Source organism: Colletotrichum chrysophilum (assembly GCF_026319265.1).
Source record: "Colletotrichum chrysophilum strain AFK26 chromosome Unknown scaffold_114, whole genome shotgun sequence".
NCBI classification, from domain to species: Eukaryota; Fungi; Ascomycota; class Sordariomycetes; order Glomerellales; family Glomerellaceae; genus Colletotrichum; species Colletotrichum chrysophilum.
In genome coordinates this window covers 138804-156980 of record NW_026517401.1, presented here as the reverse complement: position 1 = coordinate 156980, position 18177 = coordinate 138804, and the positions used below count along the sequence as shown (strand labels likewise).

At 51.3% G+C, this 18177-nt stretch overlaps 4 protein-coding genes across 4 annotated transcripts; 2 read left to right on the top strand and 2 right to left on the bottom strand.

The window, feature by feature from the left end:
- Positions 1 to 6315: 6315 nt before the first annotated feature.
- On the top strand, positions 6316 to 7630 carry COL26b_010569 (uncharacterized protein; the record flags this gene model as incomplete). Its single annotated transcript, XM_053183264.1, has 2 exons — positions 6316 to 7141; positions 7596 to 7630. The coding sequence occupies 2 exons, from the start codon at positions 6316 to 6318 to the stop codon at positions 7628 to 7630; spliced, it is 861 nt and encodes a 286-aa protein (XP_053032832.1).
- A 1276-nt stretch (positions 7631 to 8906) lies between these two features.
- Positions 8907 to 10571, bottom strand: COL26b_010568 (uncharacterized protein; the record flags this gene model as incomplete). The annotated part of the gene is made up of 2 exons (XM_053183263.1): positions 8907 to 9816; positions 9868 to 10571. 2 exons carry the CDS (start codon positions 10569 to 10571, stop codon positions 8907 to 8909), a joined length of 1614 nt encoding a protein of 537 aa, XP_053032831.1.
- A 1390-nt stretch (positions 10572 to 11961) lies between these two features.
- COL26b_010567 (uncharacterized protein) lies at positions 11962 to 13478 on the bottom strand (the record flags this gene model as incomplete). Its single annotated transcript, XM_053183262.1, has 3 exons — positions 11962 to 12552; positions 12610 to 13118; positions 13181 to 13478. 3 exons carry the CDS (start codon positions 13476 to 13478, stop codon positions 11962 to 11964), a joined length of 1398 nt encoding a protein of 465 aa, XP_053032830.1.
- Positions 13479 to 14111: 633 nt separating this feature from the next.
- On the top strand, positions 14112 to 15991 carry COL26b_010566 (uncharacterized protein; the record flags this gene model as incomplete). The annotated part of the gene is given in 8 exon segments (XM_053183261.1): positions 14112 to 14360; positions 14420 to 14540; positions 14593 to 14744; positions 14798 to 14973; positions 15028 to 15312; positions 15332 to 15411; positions 15492 to 15650; positions 15702 to 15991. 8 exon segments carry the CDS (start codon positions 14112 to 14114, stop codon positions 15989 to 15991), a joined length of 1512 nt encoding a protein of 503 aa, XP_053032829.1.
- Between the last annotated feature and the right edge of the window lie 2186 nt (positions 15992 to 18177).

Below are 18177 nucleotides of genomic sequence, written 5' to 3'. Positions count from 1 at the left end.
CGTGACTTGCACCATAGTTCTTCCGTTTCCGAGCGAGTCCCTGTTGTTCCCGTGATCCTGCAATACAAATGTCCTGTCCTAGCCGCTCGATGCCCAAGTGGGTCGGTTAACTGTTATCCTGCATAACGGGTCGTAACACTGTGTTAACACTTTAAATAAATAAAAAAAACTTCTTAATGTATCTTATTACTAAATAATTTTTTTAAAAGCTTTTAGTAATACTTATTTTACTTATATTCTATTTAAAGCTTATTAAGATTATTTTAATAACTAGAAATTAAAAAACTTTAAAGAATAACTTAATACTATTAATTATAATATATTTAGTATATTTAATATTTATTTTACATATGTTTAATATTTTATAAAATAAGTTTTAGTATTAAAAACCTTTTATTTACTTTTTACTAAAAAGTTAAATATTACTAATAATATAGAAGATTTATATTATAAAGATTTAAATATATTAATAGTTTAAAATAAAGTTTAATAATACCTGTATATAAACCTATATAATAAGAGAAATTTCTTATTATATTAAAATATATTACTAATTAGTATAACTTTCTTTTTTAAACTTCTTACTATTAATTCTATAATAAATAGTTATATATAATACTCTTTATTATTTTAAAGTTTATTCATAAGATTTACTACTATTAATAACTATAACAGCTATAGTAATATAAGTCTTATTATATATAGGTATTTAAAGTATAATAATATTTTTAAAATATTAATATTAATCGTAGTAGTTAAGAAAAGTGAAGATAAAGTTAGGGATGTATACAGGGAGGTATGCGAAAACGCGGTTTTTGACGCGTGTCGGAAGTTGGGGTGGGGTCTTAGAACAGGTAGCGAAGGTGAGGTTAAAGAAATATCATAACCTGCCTCAGTCAGACTGCGTTCTTCGAGGCAAACTACCGGTCCGAGGTGTTATCCAATAGAATGGAACGCCACGCGGCAAGACACAACAACCGACGATACTTACACCTGGGGTAACGTTGTAACCTCCAGGGACGAACCAAGTGACCTGACTCATGGTCTTCGGTGCTTTCTCGTTTGGGACATCCCAGGTCCGAAAGCTTGCGATACATTCGTAGTTCTTCATTGGGGTTGGGCGCGTAGAAAATGGAAATAGAGTTCAAAAATACCAGTCATGCAACTGGGCTAGACAGATCTAATGGTGAGAAAACTCCACACTTCGATGCCAACCGAAAGGTTTCATCTGGACTTGGTCAGGTTCATCCGCGTTGTCCAGGACCACGGTGTGCCGAGGGGCCGGATAATTGAGAAAGCATCGAGAAGACAACTACATAGTCTGTTTTGCCATGGGGTTCAGTCACAGGAAGCTCTCTCATTGGCGGCGGTTTTGGTAGACGTCTAATCACACTGTGACGATGCACAGTCCGAACTTTCCTAGTAGGGCCGTCGTGGAAATGCAACACATACTGAATCAGCTCCATTTCAAAGAAGGTTTGCAGGGCTTATGATGTTACGACATATAGATGTGGGACCGGCAACTATGATTCCTCTTGCTTCTTCAAAACCGCCATCCTCCCTTCGGGCAAATAGGTGCTCTGCGTCAACGACATTCTGTATTGAAGGTTTTACTGCATTAAGACATCAAATATCAGTTGTAAAGATGTACGTCCTTCACTCTATAACACATGAATTGACACTCACTCTCACGGAGGTTATCAGATCCCCAAAATAAGTATGCTGGGTTTCTGCAGTTTGAAAATCCAAACCGGAAATGGCCCAACAGAGTCTTGAAAAGACCGCCTACATGGCTGTCTACAGATCTTCGAGATGGTAACCAATCTCTCATCAACCCATTGGTGCGCGGTACGCCTGTTTTGACTCTAGAAGTGGTGCTTACCTGTTCAAACAGACTGTGGAGCAGAAGTGGGAATACTTTCAAATGCTCGTCTCAATTGGTTACAAGGAGATCGAAGTCAGCTTTCCTGCGGCTTCCCAAATCGAATTTGACTTCACGCGCCGTCTCATCAAGACTCCTGGGGCCGTACCAGATGATGTTCGGATCAGAGGACTCTCTCCGACGCGTGAAGACTTCTTGGCCCGCACGGTAGAAGCCTTACGGGGAGCCAAGCGAGCCGCAATCTGCACATACATATGCACCAGCGACAAACAACTAAAATACCAAGGTTTCACTCGCGAGAAGGCTGTAGAACAGGCCGTGAGATCAGTTCGGTTCTTGCGGTCTCTCACGAAAGATGATCCGGAATCTGCCTCCGTCACCCACTGGACTCTCGCCTTTGGTCTTGAAGCTTACAACGAAGCTGACCCCGAATTTGCGTTGTTGATCACAGAGGCTGTTAAAGAGGCCTGGGGGGCGACTGAAGAGGATCCGTTGATTGCCGTCCTAGCCACCAGCACAGAGGTAGCCACGCCAAATGTGTTTGCAGACCAGGTCGAACTTTTTCAGGCTTCCTTATCTGAGCCTAAAAAGATCAGAATATCGTTGCATCCCCATAACGATCGTGGATGCGGAATTGCCACGGCGGAAATGGGCATGCTAGCCGGCGCTGGTATGGTTGAGGGCTGCCTTTTTGGCAATGGTGAACGCTGTGGAAACGTGGATCTTGTCGCTCTGGCTTTGAACTTCTTCTCGAGGGGTATTCACCCTGGCCTGGACTTTTCAAATCTTCCACAGATCAGAGAAAGGTTTGAAAAACTCACTGGACTGACAATCTCCCAGCGTGCACCGTACGCTGGTGAGTTTGCCCTACAAGCATTCAGTGGCAGCCACCAGAATATCATCCGTAAAGGGCTTGCATGGCGGAACGAAGCTTTCGAGAGGGGGGAGCAGCCGATTTGGGACATCCCCTATCTTCCTCTCGACCCGCTGGATCTAGGTATTCCGATGGATCAAGTCATCCGCGTGAATTCACAGAGCGGCAAGGCAGCCGCCACCTGGATTCTCAGCCGACGATGGGGGCTCGATCTTCCTGTCGACCTTCAGATTGACTTCGGTCGCCGTGTACAAATGATGTGCGAAGCCCTGGCTCGGGAGATCAGTCATCAGGAGGTCATCAACCTGTTCATCGCCAGCTACGCACTTTCGTCAGAAAGACATGGTACCGGCAATATCAGCGTTTCTAATGACGGAACCCTCGAGAACGTTACTGGGACAGTCAATCCAGCGGACGGCTTGACGATACGGGTCAATGGATCCGGCAGCAGTATCGCGTCCGCAGTCATTAGGGGGCTTCATTTCATGAAGGAAATTGACGTGGGTGCCGAAGTCTGTCATACGCAACAGCTTACGTCCGATTTTGATCAAGGCAAAACTTGTGCATTGGCGACATGTACTGAAGGGGAGCAGACAGCTTGGGGCTACTCCATCGACAGCAACGCACGTACAGCGCAGGCAATGGCAGTTGTTGCGGCGGCTTTGGTATGTATCGTATCAATCTGTGACTTATAAGCCTAAGGTAGCTTAACTTATTTTGCAGCACCTCCATCGCCGCAAGTTGTCAACTCTTCCATTGAAGAAGCATGGGGCTACGACTAGGATGGATGCAAAGGCGGCACCTCCGCAGACCATTACCAAAGCATAGCACCAGTATAGCATGCTACAAAATCAGTCGGGTTCTATATGATGTTTCCATCAATCAGTTTCTACTTCCCAGGTCGCCGTCTCAATACATGGATAATTCTGAAACACTGCAATTTCACGACTTCTCACAGACAACGAATCTAGACGGCACTACCATGTCCACTATTAAGGTACTTGATAAGGAACAGAAGAACTCTTTCATTTCGAACTACTGGCCCACGCTCTCACGGCCGAAGAGGCATACCTTGCTCGGCTTCTTCGCCATGTTGGATGCGTTCCGGCTCCACGGAACCCGCGACCCGACTCTTCCACGCACGATTGGCAATTTCTCCTGTCGCAGGAGACTCGTTTCTCACCAAGAAGAACCCAAGTGCCAGATATATGCCGATGACAACAAACTCTTCAATGACAGCCATGGCCACGTAGACGCCCAGACCGCCACTGACCATAGAAAACATCTTACTGCGCAAAAAGGTCCCCAGAATCGAATAAATGATTCGAGTCAATAGAAAAGGCCATGCCAAAAATATCGCGACAAGCAAGCGTCGCTCGATATGAGGGACTTGGCTGAGGGGCGTGAAAGCTTGTCGGGAGACGACTATGACAGCCGTGATTGCAATGAAGCCAGCAAAGTATAGCAGTATAGATGCTGTTGTGATGGCCTGGGGCTGGTATGTGCCGTCTGAGGAGTAGCTCATACTCGTGCCACCAACGATGCTTAGGATTAGGCCGACAAATAATACGGCCTGGATAGTTCTGAAGTGCTTAGTATTGAGTGAAGAGCCTCTGGTTGCCTTCACCCCGTCAAAGCTGTCAAGGTGTGAGCTTCCTGAGATGTATCGTTTTCGGGGTCAATTACAGTCTTGAAACCACTCCGAGCGTTGCCAGGAGTAATGGCGAAATAGCAACCCCGTTGAGAATAAGGGCAGCTTGCACCAAGCCAACAGACGAGTTGTCGTACGTGGCTAATTGAATGATAGAACCAAGAAATCGAGCAAAGCAGAATATGACGGTATATATCCAGCCAGCGGAGCGATTGAATCCAAATTTGAAAGAAATGTAGGCTGCGAGTAATAGACTTGGGCCGTAGATAGCCACCTCTAATACAGAGACCCCTCCTCTACCGTCAAAAGGGCGGCCCATTATTGTGCAAGATTTTGGGAGAGTCAGAAGAGGAGAAAAGTAATTAGTTTGGCTTCAACAGGCTTTATGATCCATTTTGAGCCACCATATTGAAGAGCTCATGTTGGTCTTTATACGCCAAGGCAGCCATAGACCGCAGAGCAGGACTGATGAAGAGGCCCCCGCAGCTCGCACTCGCTACAGTCGACCGGCACTGATATCCGACCATTACCTGAAATCGTAATCAAAGTGGAGGGATGTATTGCAAAAAAACCTATATCTTGATACCGCAGCAAATGGGTCTCGATTTGCTGCCATTGCCGTGTAAGTGCTTCTCAACAACCCCGGCTCAGCTGAAGTCTTCGCCGAATGTAGTGGGCTTCACGACACCAAGAAGGCCTCCCGCGTACCGCCGTAGAGAGGTTGGAATGATTTGTTCAAAGTCGTGTTTGCAGGGATGAAATATGGAGCAATACGGGCGGGTCTTCGTTCACAAAGACTCGAGATGTTCATTAATGCTCTGCATAAATACGAGACTAAACCAAATGGGGTGGGCGTCTCGATGTGGAACCCAGGTTGTGAAAGAGCCGGGATGTTGGAGCCAACGCCGTTCTTCCGACGCTTTTCGGCGTAGCAACGGCCCCCAAACACAGCCACCAACAAGAAAGAAAGCACTGACGCACCGCCATTTGGTCTGTCTGCTTCGACATTATCTCCAGTCCCCGCGCCGAGTCAAGGAGAACATTCATCGGTGAGGGACTTTCGACCGGCGGACCACAGTCCCCCACGGCCAGTTGCCCAAACTCAGATTATATTGTCTGGCCAGGTCCCGATCATGGTCTTCTCCGGCCGGCCATCAGACGCGTGCTACCCCTGTCGCAAGGGAAGACTCCGGGTTCGTACTCCATCCCCCATCATTTCCCGTCCAAACCCCCCCTTTCGCCTACTGGTCCGCTCGTATCCTCGGGCTTCAACCGGTCAGGTCAGCCCTACGATGGTGGCAACGCACCACTTCCGCAGTGCGCATCGCCGCACTTCGCACATAACCGACCGAGAGACGCAAAGAGGGCCAAGGCTAACGTTGTTCCTTTTTCGTTCCCGTTCCGCAGTGTGATCGGATCCAGCCCGGATGTACTCAGTGCTCCCGCAAGAACATCACCTGCCCCGGCTACAGGGATCTTTCAGACTTCTTATTTCGGGATGAGACAGCGAACGCCGCCTTGAAGGTACAGAACCGGAAGCCGAGAAGGCGCCACGAGGCCAAGGTTCGGCCGCAGCCGTCGGCGGATGCGTCGTCCTCTCAACTGAAACTTCCTCAACGGCAACATGCAGAGGCGGTCGCGTCGACGTCGGCGGCGGGGGCGGGCGCGAAAGCGGCCGGCGCCGCTCCCCATGCCGCTCGGAAGATGAATACCGCTTTCAGATCGCCCGCAGATCCCTCCTCCGAGGTTGATGTATCTGTAGTTCGTTATCGGAATGTTTCAACCCCTATCGAAGACCTTGCCCGCACATATTTCATGGTCGAATACATCGCATCTTCGCCTTTCGAGTACCTACCTAAACTGTATCCCCACGGGTTGAATGAGCAAAATGCCATGTCGGCCGCCATAATGGCCGCCTCCTTCGCTAGCCTTGCCCTCAAGTGCTCCGATGGGAATCTCATGAAGCAAGCGCGAATGCACTACGCCAAAGCACTCTGCCAAACCAACAAATGTCTCAGTTTCACAGACCTTGCCGTCCAGGACTCAACGCTCGCTGCCGTTCTTCTACTGGGCCTTTTCGAGGCAATTGTCTTCACAGGCCAGCAGTCTCTCGACAGCTGGAACGCCCACACCGTCGGGGCCGTGGAGCTTCTCCGCCTGCGTGGACCCAAGCAGCTGGAGACGCCTCTCGGGCGCACCCTCTTCCTCCACTCAAGTGGCAACATCCGGACTAGCTGTGCGCATACCAAGAGAGCGGTTCCTCCTCGACTCCTGCAGCTTTTTGAGAGTGCGAAGCCGATGCTGGATCTCAGTGATCCGTTTCTCATGACAGCTCCGATTGTCGACCGAGTGGCTAGTTTGAGGTCAAGGATAGAGCGCGTCCATGACCAAAACAGACGAGACCTAGTATGGGAGGCACTGGATCTGGACATCGAGACTTTGAGGCTTGGTCAAGGTGTTGCAGAGGACTGGAAGTTTACAGCGAGGCTTCCGGGGCAGAGTTCACGCTTGACGTACAAGGGCATTTCGCTTCGGTACCCGTCTCTGCGAGCTCTTCGATATTGGAACGCCCTTCGGATCATCCGCATGTTCCTTAACGATCTTGTCTGGGTGCAGTCTTCCAAGGTTCTCCAGCAGGGCCCTGACCTGGACGATGAGACCGACTATGAGGAGCTTCAGACGTCTGCCAAGAGGAATATGTCGACGCTCGTGGTCGAGGTACTCGCCAGTTGCGGTGAGTATCTCGAGCCGGCCGAAGAAAGGTTCTCTGTTTCAGCCCGCTGCTTGATCTGGCCGCTGTCAGTCATCGCTGAAGTCTCCATCACGCCGCCCGATGCGCGCCAGTTTGCGACCGACTGTCTTGAACGGCTTGGACGGGACTGCCGAATCCCAAAAGCTGCTGACATGACGACGAGCTTGCTGTCAATTCAAGGAGCTGACTGGTATGTACCAATTTAGCCGAGCTGCACGTCGCCCTTGTTGAGTTTTCACCCAGGCTTCACTTGTATCACCTTGCATAACATTCAAGCATCATTGCATTTTTCTCTGGTAGTTGAAGTCATCTCACACCTTCATTAGAACGGTCTACAGCGATAAACAGCTTCGAGCTGACATATTTACATCTATCCTCTCCCAACGTCGACCTAGCTTGAGGCACAACCGGGGCAGCCTCTATTCCCAGCTCACAGCTCTCGACTCCACCTCCCCTGGATCACTACCTTAGTATATGCGCACTCGTTATGGCTAATGTCAGGCTTTGGGTTGAGCTGTTTGAGGTATCGGAGGCACTGCGCTCCCGTACACGTGTCCACCGGACGCATTGTGATGCATAACCATGCTGTGGTCAGGTGCGGGATACTTCTCACCGACAGCATTCCTGCGCTTCTTCTTGATCTGGAAGTAAAGCGTCAAGCCAGCTATGAGCAAGCTAGGTATTCCGACGCCCAAGCTCGCGGCGAGTGCGACAATATCTGACCAGCTCAGCCCTCCGCTATCCGCCGCTGCCGATGGCTGTTGTGCTTCGGCAGACGACGTGCTGCTCGAGCCGAGCCTCGAGGTCTGCGTTGCCTGCCCATTACTCGAGGCACCTGCGCCGTTACTAGCCGTGGTCTTCAAGGACGTTCGCTCGCTCGTCAGAGTTGCTGGCGCACTCAGTGCGTTGGCTGCTTGCCCGTTGGCGGTCGCGCAGTACGAGTCATACAGATCCAGCATGCTTGTCAGATCGACTGACCAGTTCTCGACTTTGCTGCATCCCCTGCTGACGCACGATGAGATGTATGAGGTGGCAGAGCTACCCAGCCCAGTGTTGCAGTAGCAGCCGTTGATGGATTGGCAACCGCATTGCAAAGCAACCCCGAGGTCTTGATACCCGCCAACCCCGCAAGGATAGGCGCCATTGTACACGAGGCAGCCAGCTGCGCAGGCTCGCGCAGTCGAGTATGCAATTTCCGAAAAGATGCTGACCCTTGCGAGGGCACCTGTGGTGGTTGCGGCCAAGGTGAGGGGAGCCAGTAAGAGGAGACTAGCCATCGTCAAGGGTGCCGACGATGGTACTCGAGGGCTTTCCCGTGGAACCATGATCGGCGATTCTGCTGCGGGAGTTTCTTGGACTGTTCTCGACAGTCAAATGGAGGGTTCAGGCGCAATGTGGTGGGAATGTTGGGTATTCTTGGAGTTTTGAGTTGACAGGAGGGCTATCGTGTTCCTCAAGGGGCACCTAAGGTCCTCAACCGTCGCGGTCTCTATATCAAATGGAAGATTCAGCGCCATCTTCGTGCCAATTTGTTTGTCTCTATAGGGGACCAATGTGATTAAAGAAAACCCAAATAGCATGTGAGGGGCTGAATGCTGGCGATCGTGGCGACACTAGGCCGTTTGGGGCCGAAATCCGACAGCCCGCAGCGAGTCGAGAAGGACAGCTGAAGGCTTGACATGACCATCAGAGTACGTCTTGGCCGTCTGAAGAGACAAAGGGTTATGGTAATCTTTGGGCGGGCTGTTCAAAGTCCCAGGCCAGGCTCGAACTGGAGATCCAACGGCATGGCGTCGAGTGTGTTTGCAAGCTCCAACGCCGATGCCATCGGCCAGTCCCAAACATTCCATTGCAACTGGTCAATTACCGGTGGTTGGGCTTCTTTCGACGAGAATGTCTTTGTTTGGAGCGTGTCCAGGACGTCGGCGCATTGTGTAATGTAGCCGTTGGCATCGTCCGCTCTCAGGTGGCGCAAGGTCGTCGCGCAGGTCCTGACTAAATCCTCGTCCTCTTCGTCCGTCGAAATTGGCTGACCCTTCCATCTAGCGAAGAGAATAGTCAGCCCGGCTTGCCAAAGCATGTGCATACCATTTGGGTAAAGGTGCGCGATGATGACGGCGTCCAATCTTCGAGGGGTGGTCTCGTCGCCAGATCCTATCGCAAATAGACGGATGAGCTCCGCAGAGGCACGGCCACAAGCGATGAGAGAGACCGAAAACTGCGGGTCAGACGTTGTGAAGGCCAATGCTGGTCGGTGAATATGAACCGTTGCGTTGCAGAAGGCGGCGCGCAGGAAGGCGACTTCAAACGTGTCAATGTTGACTGCTGGAAGCAGGTCTCCCCCATCGTCGTCGGCATCGGTCAGTTTCTCAGTCGGCAACATCCGCTCCCACATAGTGAGCTCTGCTTGCAATTGCGTGATCTTGGCTACGCCACCGCGTCGACGAGTTGTCGTGTACAGCTTTTCCAGAGCTTCTCCGACAATGACTGCGAGCTTGAACATGCACAAGGCCGTGTCAACCTGGGATCGCTCACCCGGAAGAGGGAAGGCAACACTTTCGCGTGATACTTGGTCATGGTCTACGCGTGAAGGAAGATCGGTGTCCACGTCTTGGTCTCGTATTAGTCGCGGCATTCCATGATAGGCACTCGAGAATCTGACGGAGGTGTTAGCAATTGGCTAAGATGAGTGGGAGAGGGCTACCAACGCGTCGAGAGAGTACTGGCACCACCAGACGCGGCGTCGCAGCTCTGTCTCTAAAGGATCGAATTTAAATCGCTGAGAGTGTCGATGGAGTCCGAGGTTCTGCGCCATGCGTGTTGCCATGCCACCGAGTTGAGATGCGACTGAGTACCGGGACGAAAGTTGGAGGTAAATCTGAGCAATCTCTAGTCCCTGTAGCGTTGGTAACGAGGGTCTCTCATGCAGCTTGCTCGTCAGAGTTGCAGACATGTGGTAGTACTTCTCGGACAAGCATAGGAAGTGCTCGTGGGCCTGAGTGCAAGTCCCCGGAAGACCCAGAGTTCCCAAAGCCAGAAGCCCTAGAACCTGGTGCAGAATACTGAGATCAGCATTCTCCGGATCGTCTCGAAGTCTATGAAATGCTTCTAGAGTGGAATGCTTGTGTACGATGGGATAAAGCGGTGTCCAGCGATCAATTGTGGCCTCGAGGATATCGGCAGCGTTGCGAGGGAACTGAGCAACCATCGCACCAATCAAGTGCGCCTCGGAGTCTTTCGGCGGGTTACCCCAGATGTTGTGTAAGTATAGGCTGTACACACTGCTTGGGAACGTGTCGGTGTGTATCCGGAGCATCTGCAACTGTTGTTCAGCTTGACTGATGAAGTGAACCCCAGTCGAAGACCCGGCGAACATGGCGATCTGATCATCGTTGGAGACCAGTCGGCCCATGTGGCCGATCACAGGCTCAGGGCCCTGTCTTGACCTCACGATCGATATCATGTCTGCACGACGTGGCCATGTTGATGTCGATCTGTCGGAACCATTCGATATTAAAACGCTTGGCTGGGATTGCCCAACCATGCGCGATTGTGAAGGTTCTGTTGGATTCAAAGTCGAGTCCACCACACCGGCCGCTGAGTCGGGGGTTCTCACCGGAGCCGACCCGCTCCGTCTTTCATCAACGACTTCATTCTCGTAGTAACTTGAAAGCCATCAGCATGGATTCTGCAGCTAGAAAAAGCTGGTCCTTAGGTACCTTTTTCTTTTTCGGTTGCGCTTCAGCTTGGTCGATACCACACAGGCGACACCGCCCACAGTGCAGGGCGTGCACTGCAGGTGGATGCGTCAGTTAAATCGACAGATGGCTCTCGGGTTGCTGCAGCGGTCCGCGGGAATAGCTCACCTTCTCCCCATCCCCATAGCAGCGGATTTTTCGTCTGCAAGTGTGAAGGTATGTCAGCGGGTTTGGTTCCAATGGCCATGGGCGCTATTTCAATGAAAGACGCATTCAACAGTTGGTCCAATACATACCGCCGACAGCGGTCACTGCGGTGGTACAAGTCAGCAGACGGTAAATTTCTCAAGCGGCGGAGCTCTCACCAAACTTGTCCAGATTGCGCTCCGCCCGGGGTTTCCTGTCCATTCATGCTACCGGCGCCGTCGACATCATCAGTCTAAGGAGTCTCAAACTCTTTCAAGTCCATATGCTTGCGACAGTGCATGAGAGAGTCGCGCGCGCATGAGCCGTCGGTGATGATGCGATGTTGTGGAGAAGATTCAGGATGCGCCGCCCACAGCGGAAATTCTGCAGTGGTGTTCCCGCATGACTCGGTTAGTTGCATGCTGCTGGGTGACCCAACACAGCACATCCCGCTTAAGAGTGCCATTCCCCGTTGAGCAACGTCATAATAGTCCATATCATAGTCCAAACGGACTCTTCATCTTTTCAAGTTTAGTGGGAAAGAAATTCGCATTTATGTGCAAGGAATCTGTTGAGCGTTTCCAAGAACGATAAGAGAATCGCCAAGTACGTAGGGAAATACAGGGGTGTGAGAGACGCAACGCTAGGCGCCCGTCCAAAGAAAGGACGAGACTATCTTTTCAAACCCCGAGGTTTCCATGGATGAATGGAACAATCCAAAACGTTTCTCGAGATCTTTCAAATGTAGTTCTAGCCTCTGAATTGTGTGGCAGAACTCGGTCTCAAGACGCGAACACGTTTATGGTGTGAACACCATTGGACGATAAGACAACTAATGGATATGGATTCTACTTTGTTATACGCCTTCACCATGAATTGATGCTCACTTTTTTTACTTCCAATCTCCCTTCCAACTAACTAATGTGTGCCATTTGTGGCGTTTCCATTGCCATTGACTTGAACAGTCTTCTGTCCCAGGAGCTCGTCAAGCATCAGTTGACAGCATCCCAAGTACTTGGTGGGATCGCACAGCTTGGAGAGATCCGTTGAGGCAAGGTGTGCTGTGACTTGTGATGACTTCTCCAAAGCCTCTTGCAAGGAAATACTGTTCTCATGAGCCTCGACACAGGCCTTGTAGACAATCTCATGTGCCTCTTGGCGACCAGTGTACTTAGCCAGGTCCATCATCACAGCTTCAGCGACGATCAAACCACGCGTAGACTTCAGGTTGGCCAACATGGCATCCTTGTTGACTTGCAGGCCAGAAAGAGCGAACTTAGCCTGGTGAAGGGAACCAACAATGGAGATGAATGCAGTGGGAATGGCAGCCCACTCCAAGTGCCAAGGGCCAGATGCTCTCTCAAAATCGGAGACCATGCCGTCCAGTACCAGGCCAGCCTGGGCACGGAGAATCTTGGACTGCGCGAGGATGACCTCGCTGGAGATGGGGTTGCGCTTCTGAGGCATGGTGGAGGACGCGCCACGGTGAGGAACGTAGGGCTCTGCAACCTGGAGAGAGTCATGTTAGTATGGAACCTATCGAAAATGACGTCATAATAGACATACCTCGTTCAGCTCATTTGAGGACATGACAATCAAGTCAAGAGCAATCTTGCCCAAGCTGCCGCCAACCAGGGCAAGGTAGTTGATGATTTCCGCAACAGTGTCGCGCGCGACGTGCCAGGTGATAACCGGGTCCTGGAGCTCAAGAATGGTCGCCAAACGCTTGCGCACGCGGATACCGCTGTCAGAGGTACCCAAAGAAGCGAGAGTTCCAGCAGCACCGCCGAATTGAACAAGGAGGCTGCTCTCCTTGATCTGCTCGAGACGCTTGACGTGACGGCGGAAGCCAGCAAGCCAGACGGCGCACTTATATCCGAAGGTGATGGGGAGGGCGTGCTGCAAGTGGGTTCTGCCGGCCATCGGCACGTCGCGGTAGGCGGCGGACATATTTTCGAGGGTGGAGGTGACCTTGCGGAGGAGGCGCTCGACGATCTCAAGACCATGCTTCATCTGCAAAACTGAGGCAAGGTCCATGATATCTTGGGTCGTCGCACCCCAGTGGATGTATCCGGCTGAGAAGACTTTGTGTTAGCTCCCGCATACAACACCCAACCGAGCTCACTGGCCGACTTACAGGTCTCCTCGGGCACCCATTTTGACATCTGCTCAACCAAGGGAAGAACTGGGTAGCCAACAATCTCAGTGCGGGCGGCAAGCAACTGCCAGTCAATCTTGGAGACGTCGCAGTGCTCTCTGAGAACAGCAGCCGTACCAGAAGGCACGATGCCCTCAGCTTCCTCGGCCTCAGCCAGAGCGCACTCGGCCTTGATCAGGTTGGCAACATAAGATCTCTCGGAGAAAGCTTGACGAGCCTCCTCGGTACCGAAGATGTTGCCGAACAACGTGGAGTCGAAGACAGTAGCGGCGGACATGGTGAAGGACTGGTTTGAGATGAAGGTCTTGGTATTGCTGTTGGTTCTGCAGCAAGGGATGTTTGTGGAGAAAGCCAACAGAAGAGACTCGTTCGTTTTCAGAAGGAAGGACGCGGCGGTTCAAATGTCCCAATGACATTCAAGTGTTCCCCTCGAACACTTTTATTTTTTCCCAGGACGGAATCCTTCTGCCAGCTCCGGTCTTACACCGAACCCCGCGGTGGGGCACGGGATAACGCGATAACGGGGGGCCGGAGGGCGGGATAAGCACGGCGGCCAACCACACACGGAGTAGCGGAGTAGCGGCGTAACGGCGTAGCACGGGCCAAGGCCCGGCGAACTGGTCTTGGCCCCGTACGATCCCCAGCCCCGGGTCTGCTGCCACCCACCGCAAACGTGGGATAAACTCATTGCGGGGAATCTGGAGTTCTGGGGGTTAGTGTGCTTAGTGTGGTCGAACCATCCCCGCAAACCCGGGGCTCGATTCGACAGGTAAATGTCTGGAGGTATAATTATGGCCATGTCTCTCCTTGGTTTCTTCTGTTTTTCTCCAAGAGATCAGCTCGCCTGTTTTGTTCTCTCATTTTTCTTATTGACAAAGAATCTGGCCTCCGAGACTCTACCTTTGTCACCATGTCGACCACTTTGGACCATAAGCCTGGCGGCCCCCTTGAAATCGAACATGACGAAAAGTCGGTCAAGGGGGAGGCTGTTGTCTCTGGAGACTACTCTGGCGCAGCTGAGAAGACCGATCCTGTCGAAATAGCACTTGTCCGAAAGCTTGACAGAAGAATCATGGTGAGTCTGGTAGCTCAACCATCAGACGATCTAGCGCTAACATTCTGCAAGCCAATTCTCTGGGCCATGTACTTCTTGAACTACGTATGTCGATCGTCTTGTGCCGTTCCACTAGACCATTCTGCTAACATTCGTCCCAACAGCTCGACCGAAACGCCCTGCCCCAAGCTCGTCTGAACACCCTCGAAGAGGACCTCAACCTCAAAGGTGTCGAATACAACACTGCCATCTCCATCCTCTTTGTCGGCTATCTTCTAATGCAAGGTCAGTCACCACCGAAGACTTTTGTACCAGCAACATAGTTGACCCGGAGCAGTCCCTTCAAACATGTTCTTGACTCGGACAAAGCCGTCCGCGTATATGTCAATCTGCATGATTGGCTGGGCGGCCATCTCTGCTGCTACCGCAGGCGTCAAGAATTATTCTGGACTCGTCGCATGTCGGTTCTTCCTTGGTTTTGTCGAAGCAGTAAGTTTTTGTCACGAAGGAGCAAAGTTCCGTCCATACTGACAACTGCATAGCCATTCTACCCCGGCGCGTTGTACATGTTGTCAATCTTCTACACCCGAAAGGAGCTAGCGACTCGAATTTCACTTCTCTACACAGGCCAGGTGGTCAGCACTGGTTGCTCAGGCCTGATCGCTGCTGCTACATTCGCAACACTTGATAAGGTCAAGGGAATTGCTGGATGGCAATGGTACGAGTCTTCGCTCCATTCATAGCAAAGCATATACTTACAGCACATTTGAAGGCTCTTCATCATCGAAGGCTCCGTCACTGCCTTGGTGGCCATCTTTGGCTTTTTCCTTCTCCCCGACGACCCCTCCGAGACGCGCTGGCTTACCGAGGAAGAGCGCAAGCTCGCTGTTGAGCGCATCCGTCGTGACACTGTCGGTCATCAAGAAAGAGGATCGACTTGGGAGGGTCTTAAGCAAGCTTGCAAAGATCCGAAGACCTGGCTCTTTTGCCTCATGCAGAACTTGCACATTTCGGCGTGTTCTTTCAACAACTTCTTCCCTACCATCGTCCGCAGCATGTAAGTTACTCGACACAAGACAGAAGCTTCTCATTGACGAAGATGATGCTTACACCTTTGCTAGGGGCTTCCGATCTACTACCGCTCTTCTGCTCACAGGTAAGCCTTTATTTCCTGCTGAGTTGGATTACGGGACTGACAAACAACAGCGCCACCTTACTTCGTATCTGGCTTTCTAGGAATTCCCTTTGCATGGTCTAGCGGCAGGTTCAACGAGAGGACTTGGCACATTACTGCTGGCCTAAGCCTGGCTATTGTTGGTTTTGCCATGACCTGCGGCAGCCAGAACAATGCCGTTCGCTACACGGCCACCTTTCTCTACGCAACGGGAGCTTACAGTGAGTCATTGTGTGGTTTCCTCCAGAATTTCACCGCTAACATGGTATCAGGTGTTGGTTCTGTAATCCTCGGTTGGGTCAGCAACACGCTTTCTCAAACTCCTGAGAAGAAAGCCGTGGCTTATTCACTGGTCAACGTCACTGCTAACCTCGCATACATCTACTGTGCTTATCTTTGGCCCAGCTCTGACGGGCCTAAGTACATGATGGGCTTCTCAAGCATGATCGCTTTTGCCGCTACCAGCATCATGTGCGCCTGGGCTATGCGCGTATGGCTGATCCGGGTCAACAAGAAGATCCGGGAGAGTGAGGATGAGAACGTCAAGCTTTACGCCTACTAGAAGTTCGGTATGAAGCATCAGAGGAATGGCTTTGGGATTAATGTCGCTGTGTCTCCTCTTGCAGTTGAGTTACGACTTTTCAAATCTGGGGGTTCTAAGTAGATGCTCGTTCAACCACTCATTGCTTGAATGAGAAGAATAACTGCCGCATCCGAGAGTTATGGTGGTCGGTCAAAGACTTCCATGGATTTCAATGACTTCATGGGAAGATGTGTTGGCGAACTCTTTGATTCAAGCCAGCAGTCCAATTAAAGCATCATAGTGTGCCCGGCGACGCCACTCCCAACTTCACGTTCCTAAAGTCAGTGGTTGGGGAAAGTGCAAACCGTTATCATCGGGCAAGATTCCAAACTTGGTACCACAGCGTCTTGAGTCCAAATATGAATATAGATTCCCCTCAGTGGCGCTGGACGATGATTTTCCTCAAGTTTTAATCAATTTATCCCCCTTGCGTTTACGCGTACCTTCGCTTTTCCGTGTGTCTGACTGGTGCGGCAGTCACTTTATTGGTTTTTAAATGCGACCTCGGGCCATATCTAGGTGCATGCCGGGACTTCGAAAAGGGGTGCTAGATCTGCATGGTCGGTTGTCACCCCCGCTTGACAGAAATCCCGAACCTGGATAATATGAAGCTTATGTCGGCCAAGCTAGCCGGTAGTGTAGCTGTCAAATGCACCTGCAATCTATGCGCAAACAGTGGCGCGCATATATCGGGCGAGAGGAACTCCGGAGCCGTCCGTGTGGATTTGAGAAAGAGAAAGGTACCTATTTGAGAGCTCCCGGATGGTTAGACGGGACGATAGAGCTTCGATATTACCACCTGCATGGGTAGAGATATCCTTATGATCGCGAGCTCAAACAGCGGTAATGTTTTGTTTGGCAACGCCGGTCGAGCATTTTCTGAATTTGTCAGTCAAATGAATGGTAATGAAGTACACTTGGAACTGAAAAGCTTGAGGAGATGACTTGCTTTCGGAACTGGTCCGCTACCAAAGCTTGTTGGCTTGGCGCTCTGCACGTCTGGCACAACAGAGCCCCTCAAATTTCCAGTCATCAATCGCTGCCATGCCCATGTCATGTCCTCTAGAAAACACAGAAAGTACGGCTGTCTACAGCCACCGACAATTTCTCCACGCGAGCGAGTGAGGGCCGGTGAATGCCGGGGCAGTTGAAGGCTCTCACAATGACGGTTGATTACGCCTTTCTTAAGAGTACATACGTCTTGGAAACTTGTCGTGTCCCCTTGCAGACGTATGCACCTGATCGATCCAAATTTGACCACTTTGAGGTTCGGATCGTTGTCACCGTAGCTTCCATATGGCAGTTCGGTGTCCGGTCCCGTGCGACGATCCTTCGCTGCTCCACCCTCGGACTAGAGTCGCTTCAGGTCCGATGGAGATCGGCCGAGAGGGTCAACGTTAAGCTTAACCTTCTTTTGACAGGTGGCGACGAAGTGTTTGCCCGAGTTGGGACGGAACATGGTTGCTCAAGAGCGAAAGCGAGGTGCAAGCAGCGGGAAATTCCATCCAACAGCATCGTTGGTTCTCAATCCCGTGCTCCTTTCATTTGATTGAATCCTTGCGACTGAGCTGCAATTGGGAATGAAGCGGAGAAAACAGTCTTTCCAGTGTGTCATTTAGAGCAACCTAAACCGAGTGGCCCGCTTGACAGCCCCCTGTCTGGGATATTCCCCGACCTTCAACTCCCGGATGAGGGAAGACTAGCCGGACCCGCCCGCCAATGGAGTTGTCTCCGACGGCTGGGGTAAAGCGTCGGGGTTGCGGGCCTAAATATTCCCATCACACGGAGGTTCCCAAGATCCAGGGACCACTCCATCGGTGAACAATATGGTGACCCCGGCGGCCAGACAGACCCATATTCACCCCTTGTTTGGTGGGAATAGACTCGCACAAAGCCGCTTGTGAGATGCCGGCCCAGCCCTATAGCGCCGCTTGGCACAAACCGTTGCATATTGCTGAGAGATGAGGGCTCTGAGAAGTGAGCTGCTGCCCAGGCAGGTCGGGACGAGGCCTCCTCGTGTCACCCCACCATCATGGTGTTGAGAGGACGAAATTGCATGGCCTTAGCTTCATGGATGTCCTTTTAAGACTGGGTTCCCCCGACGCGAATCCAAATACCTTCCTTAGTCTGGTCTTTGTCTTCATTCTCTTCTGTGAATAGCTTTC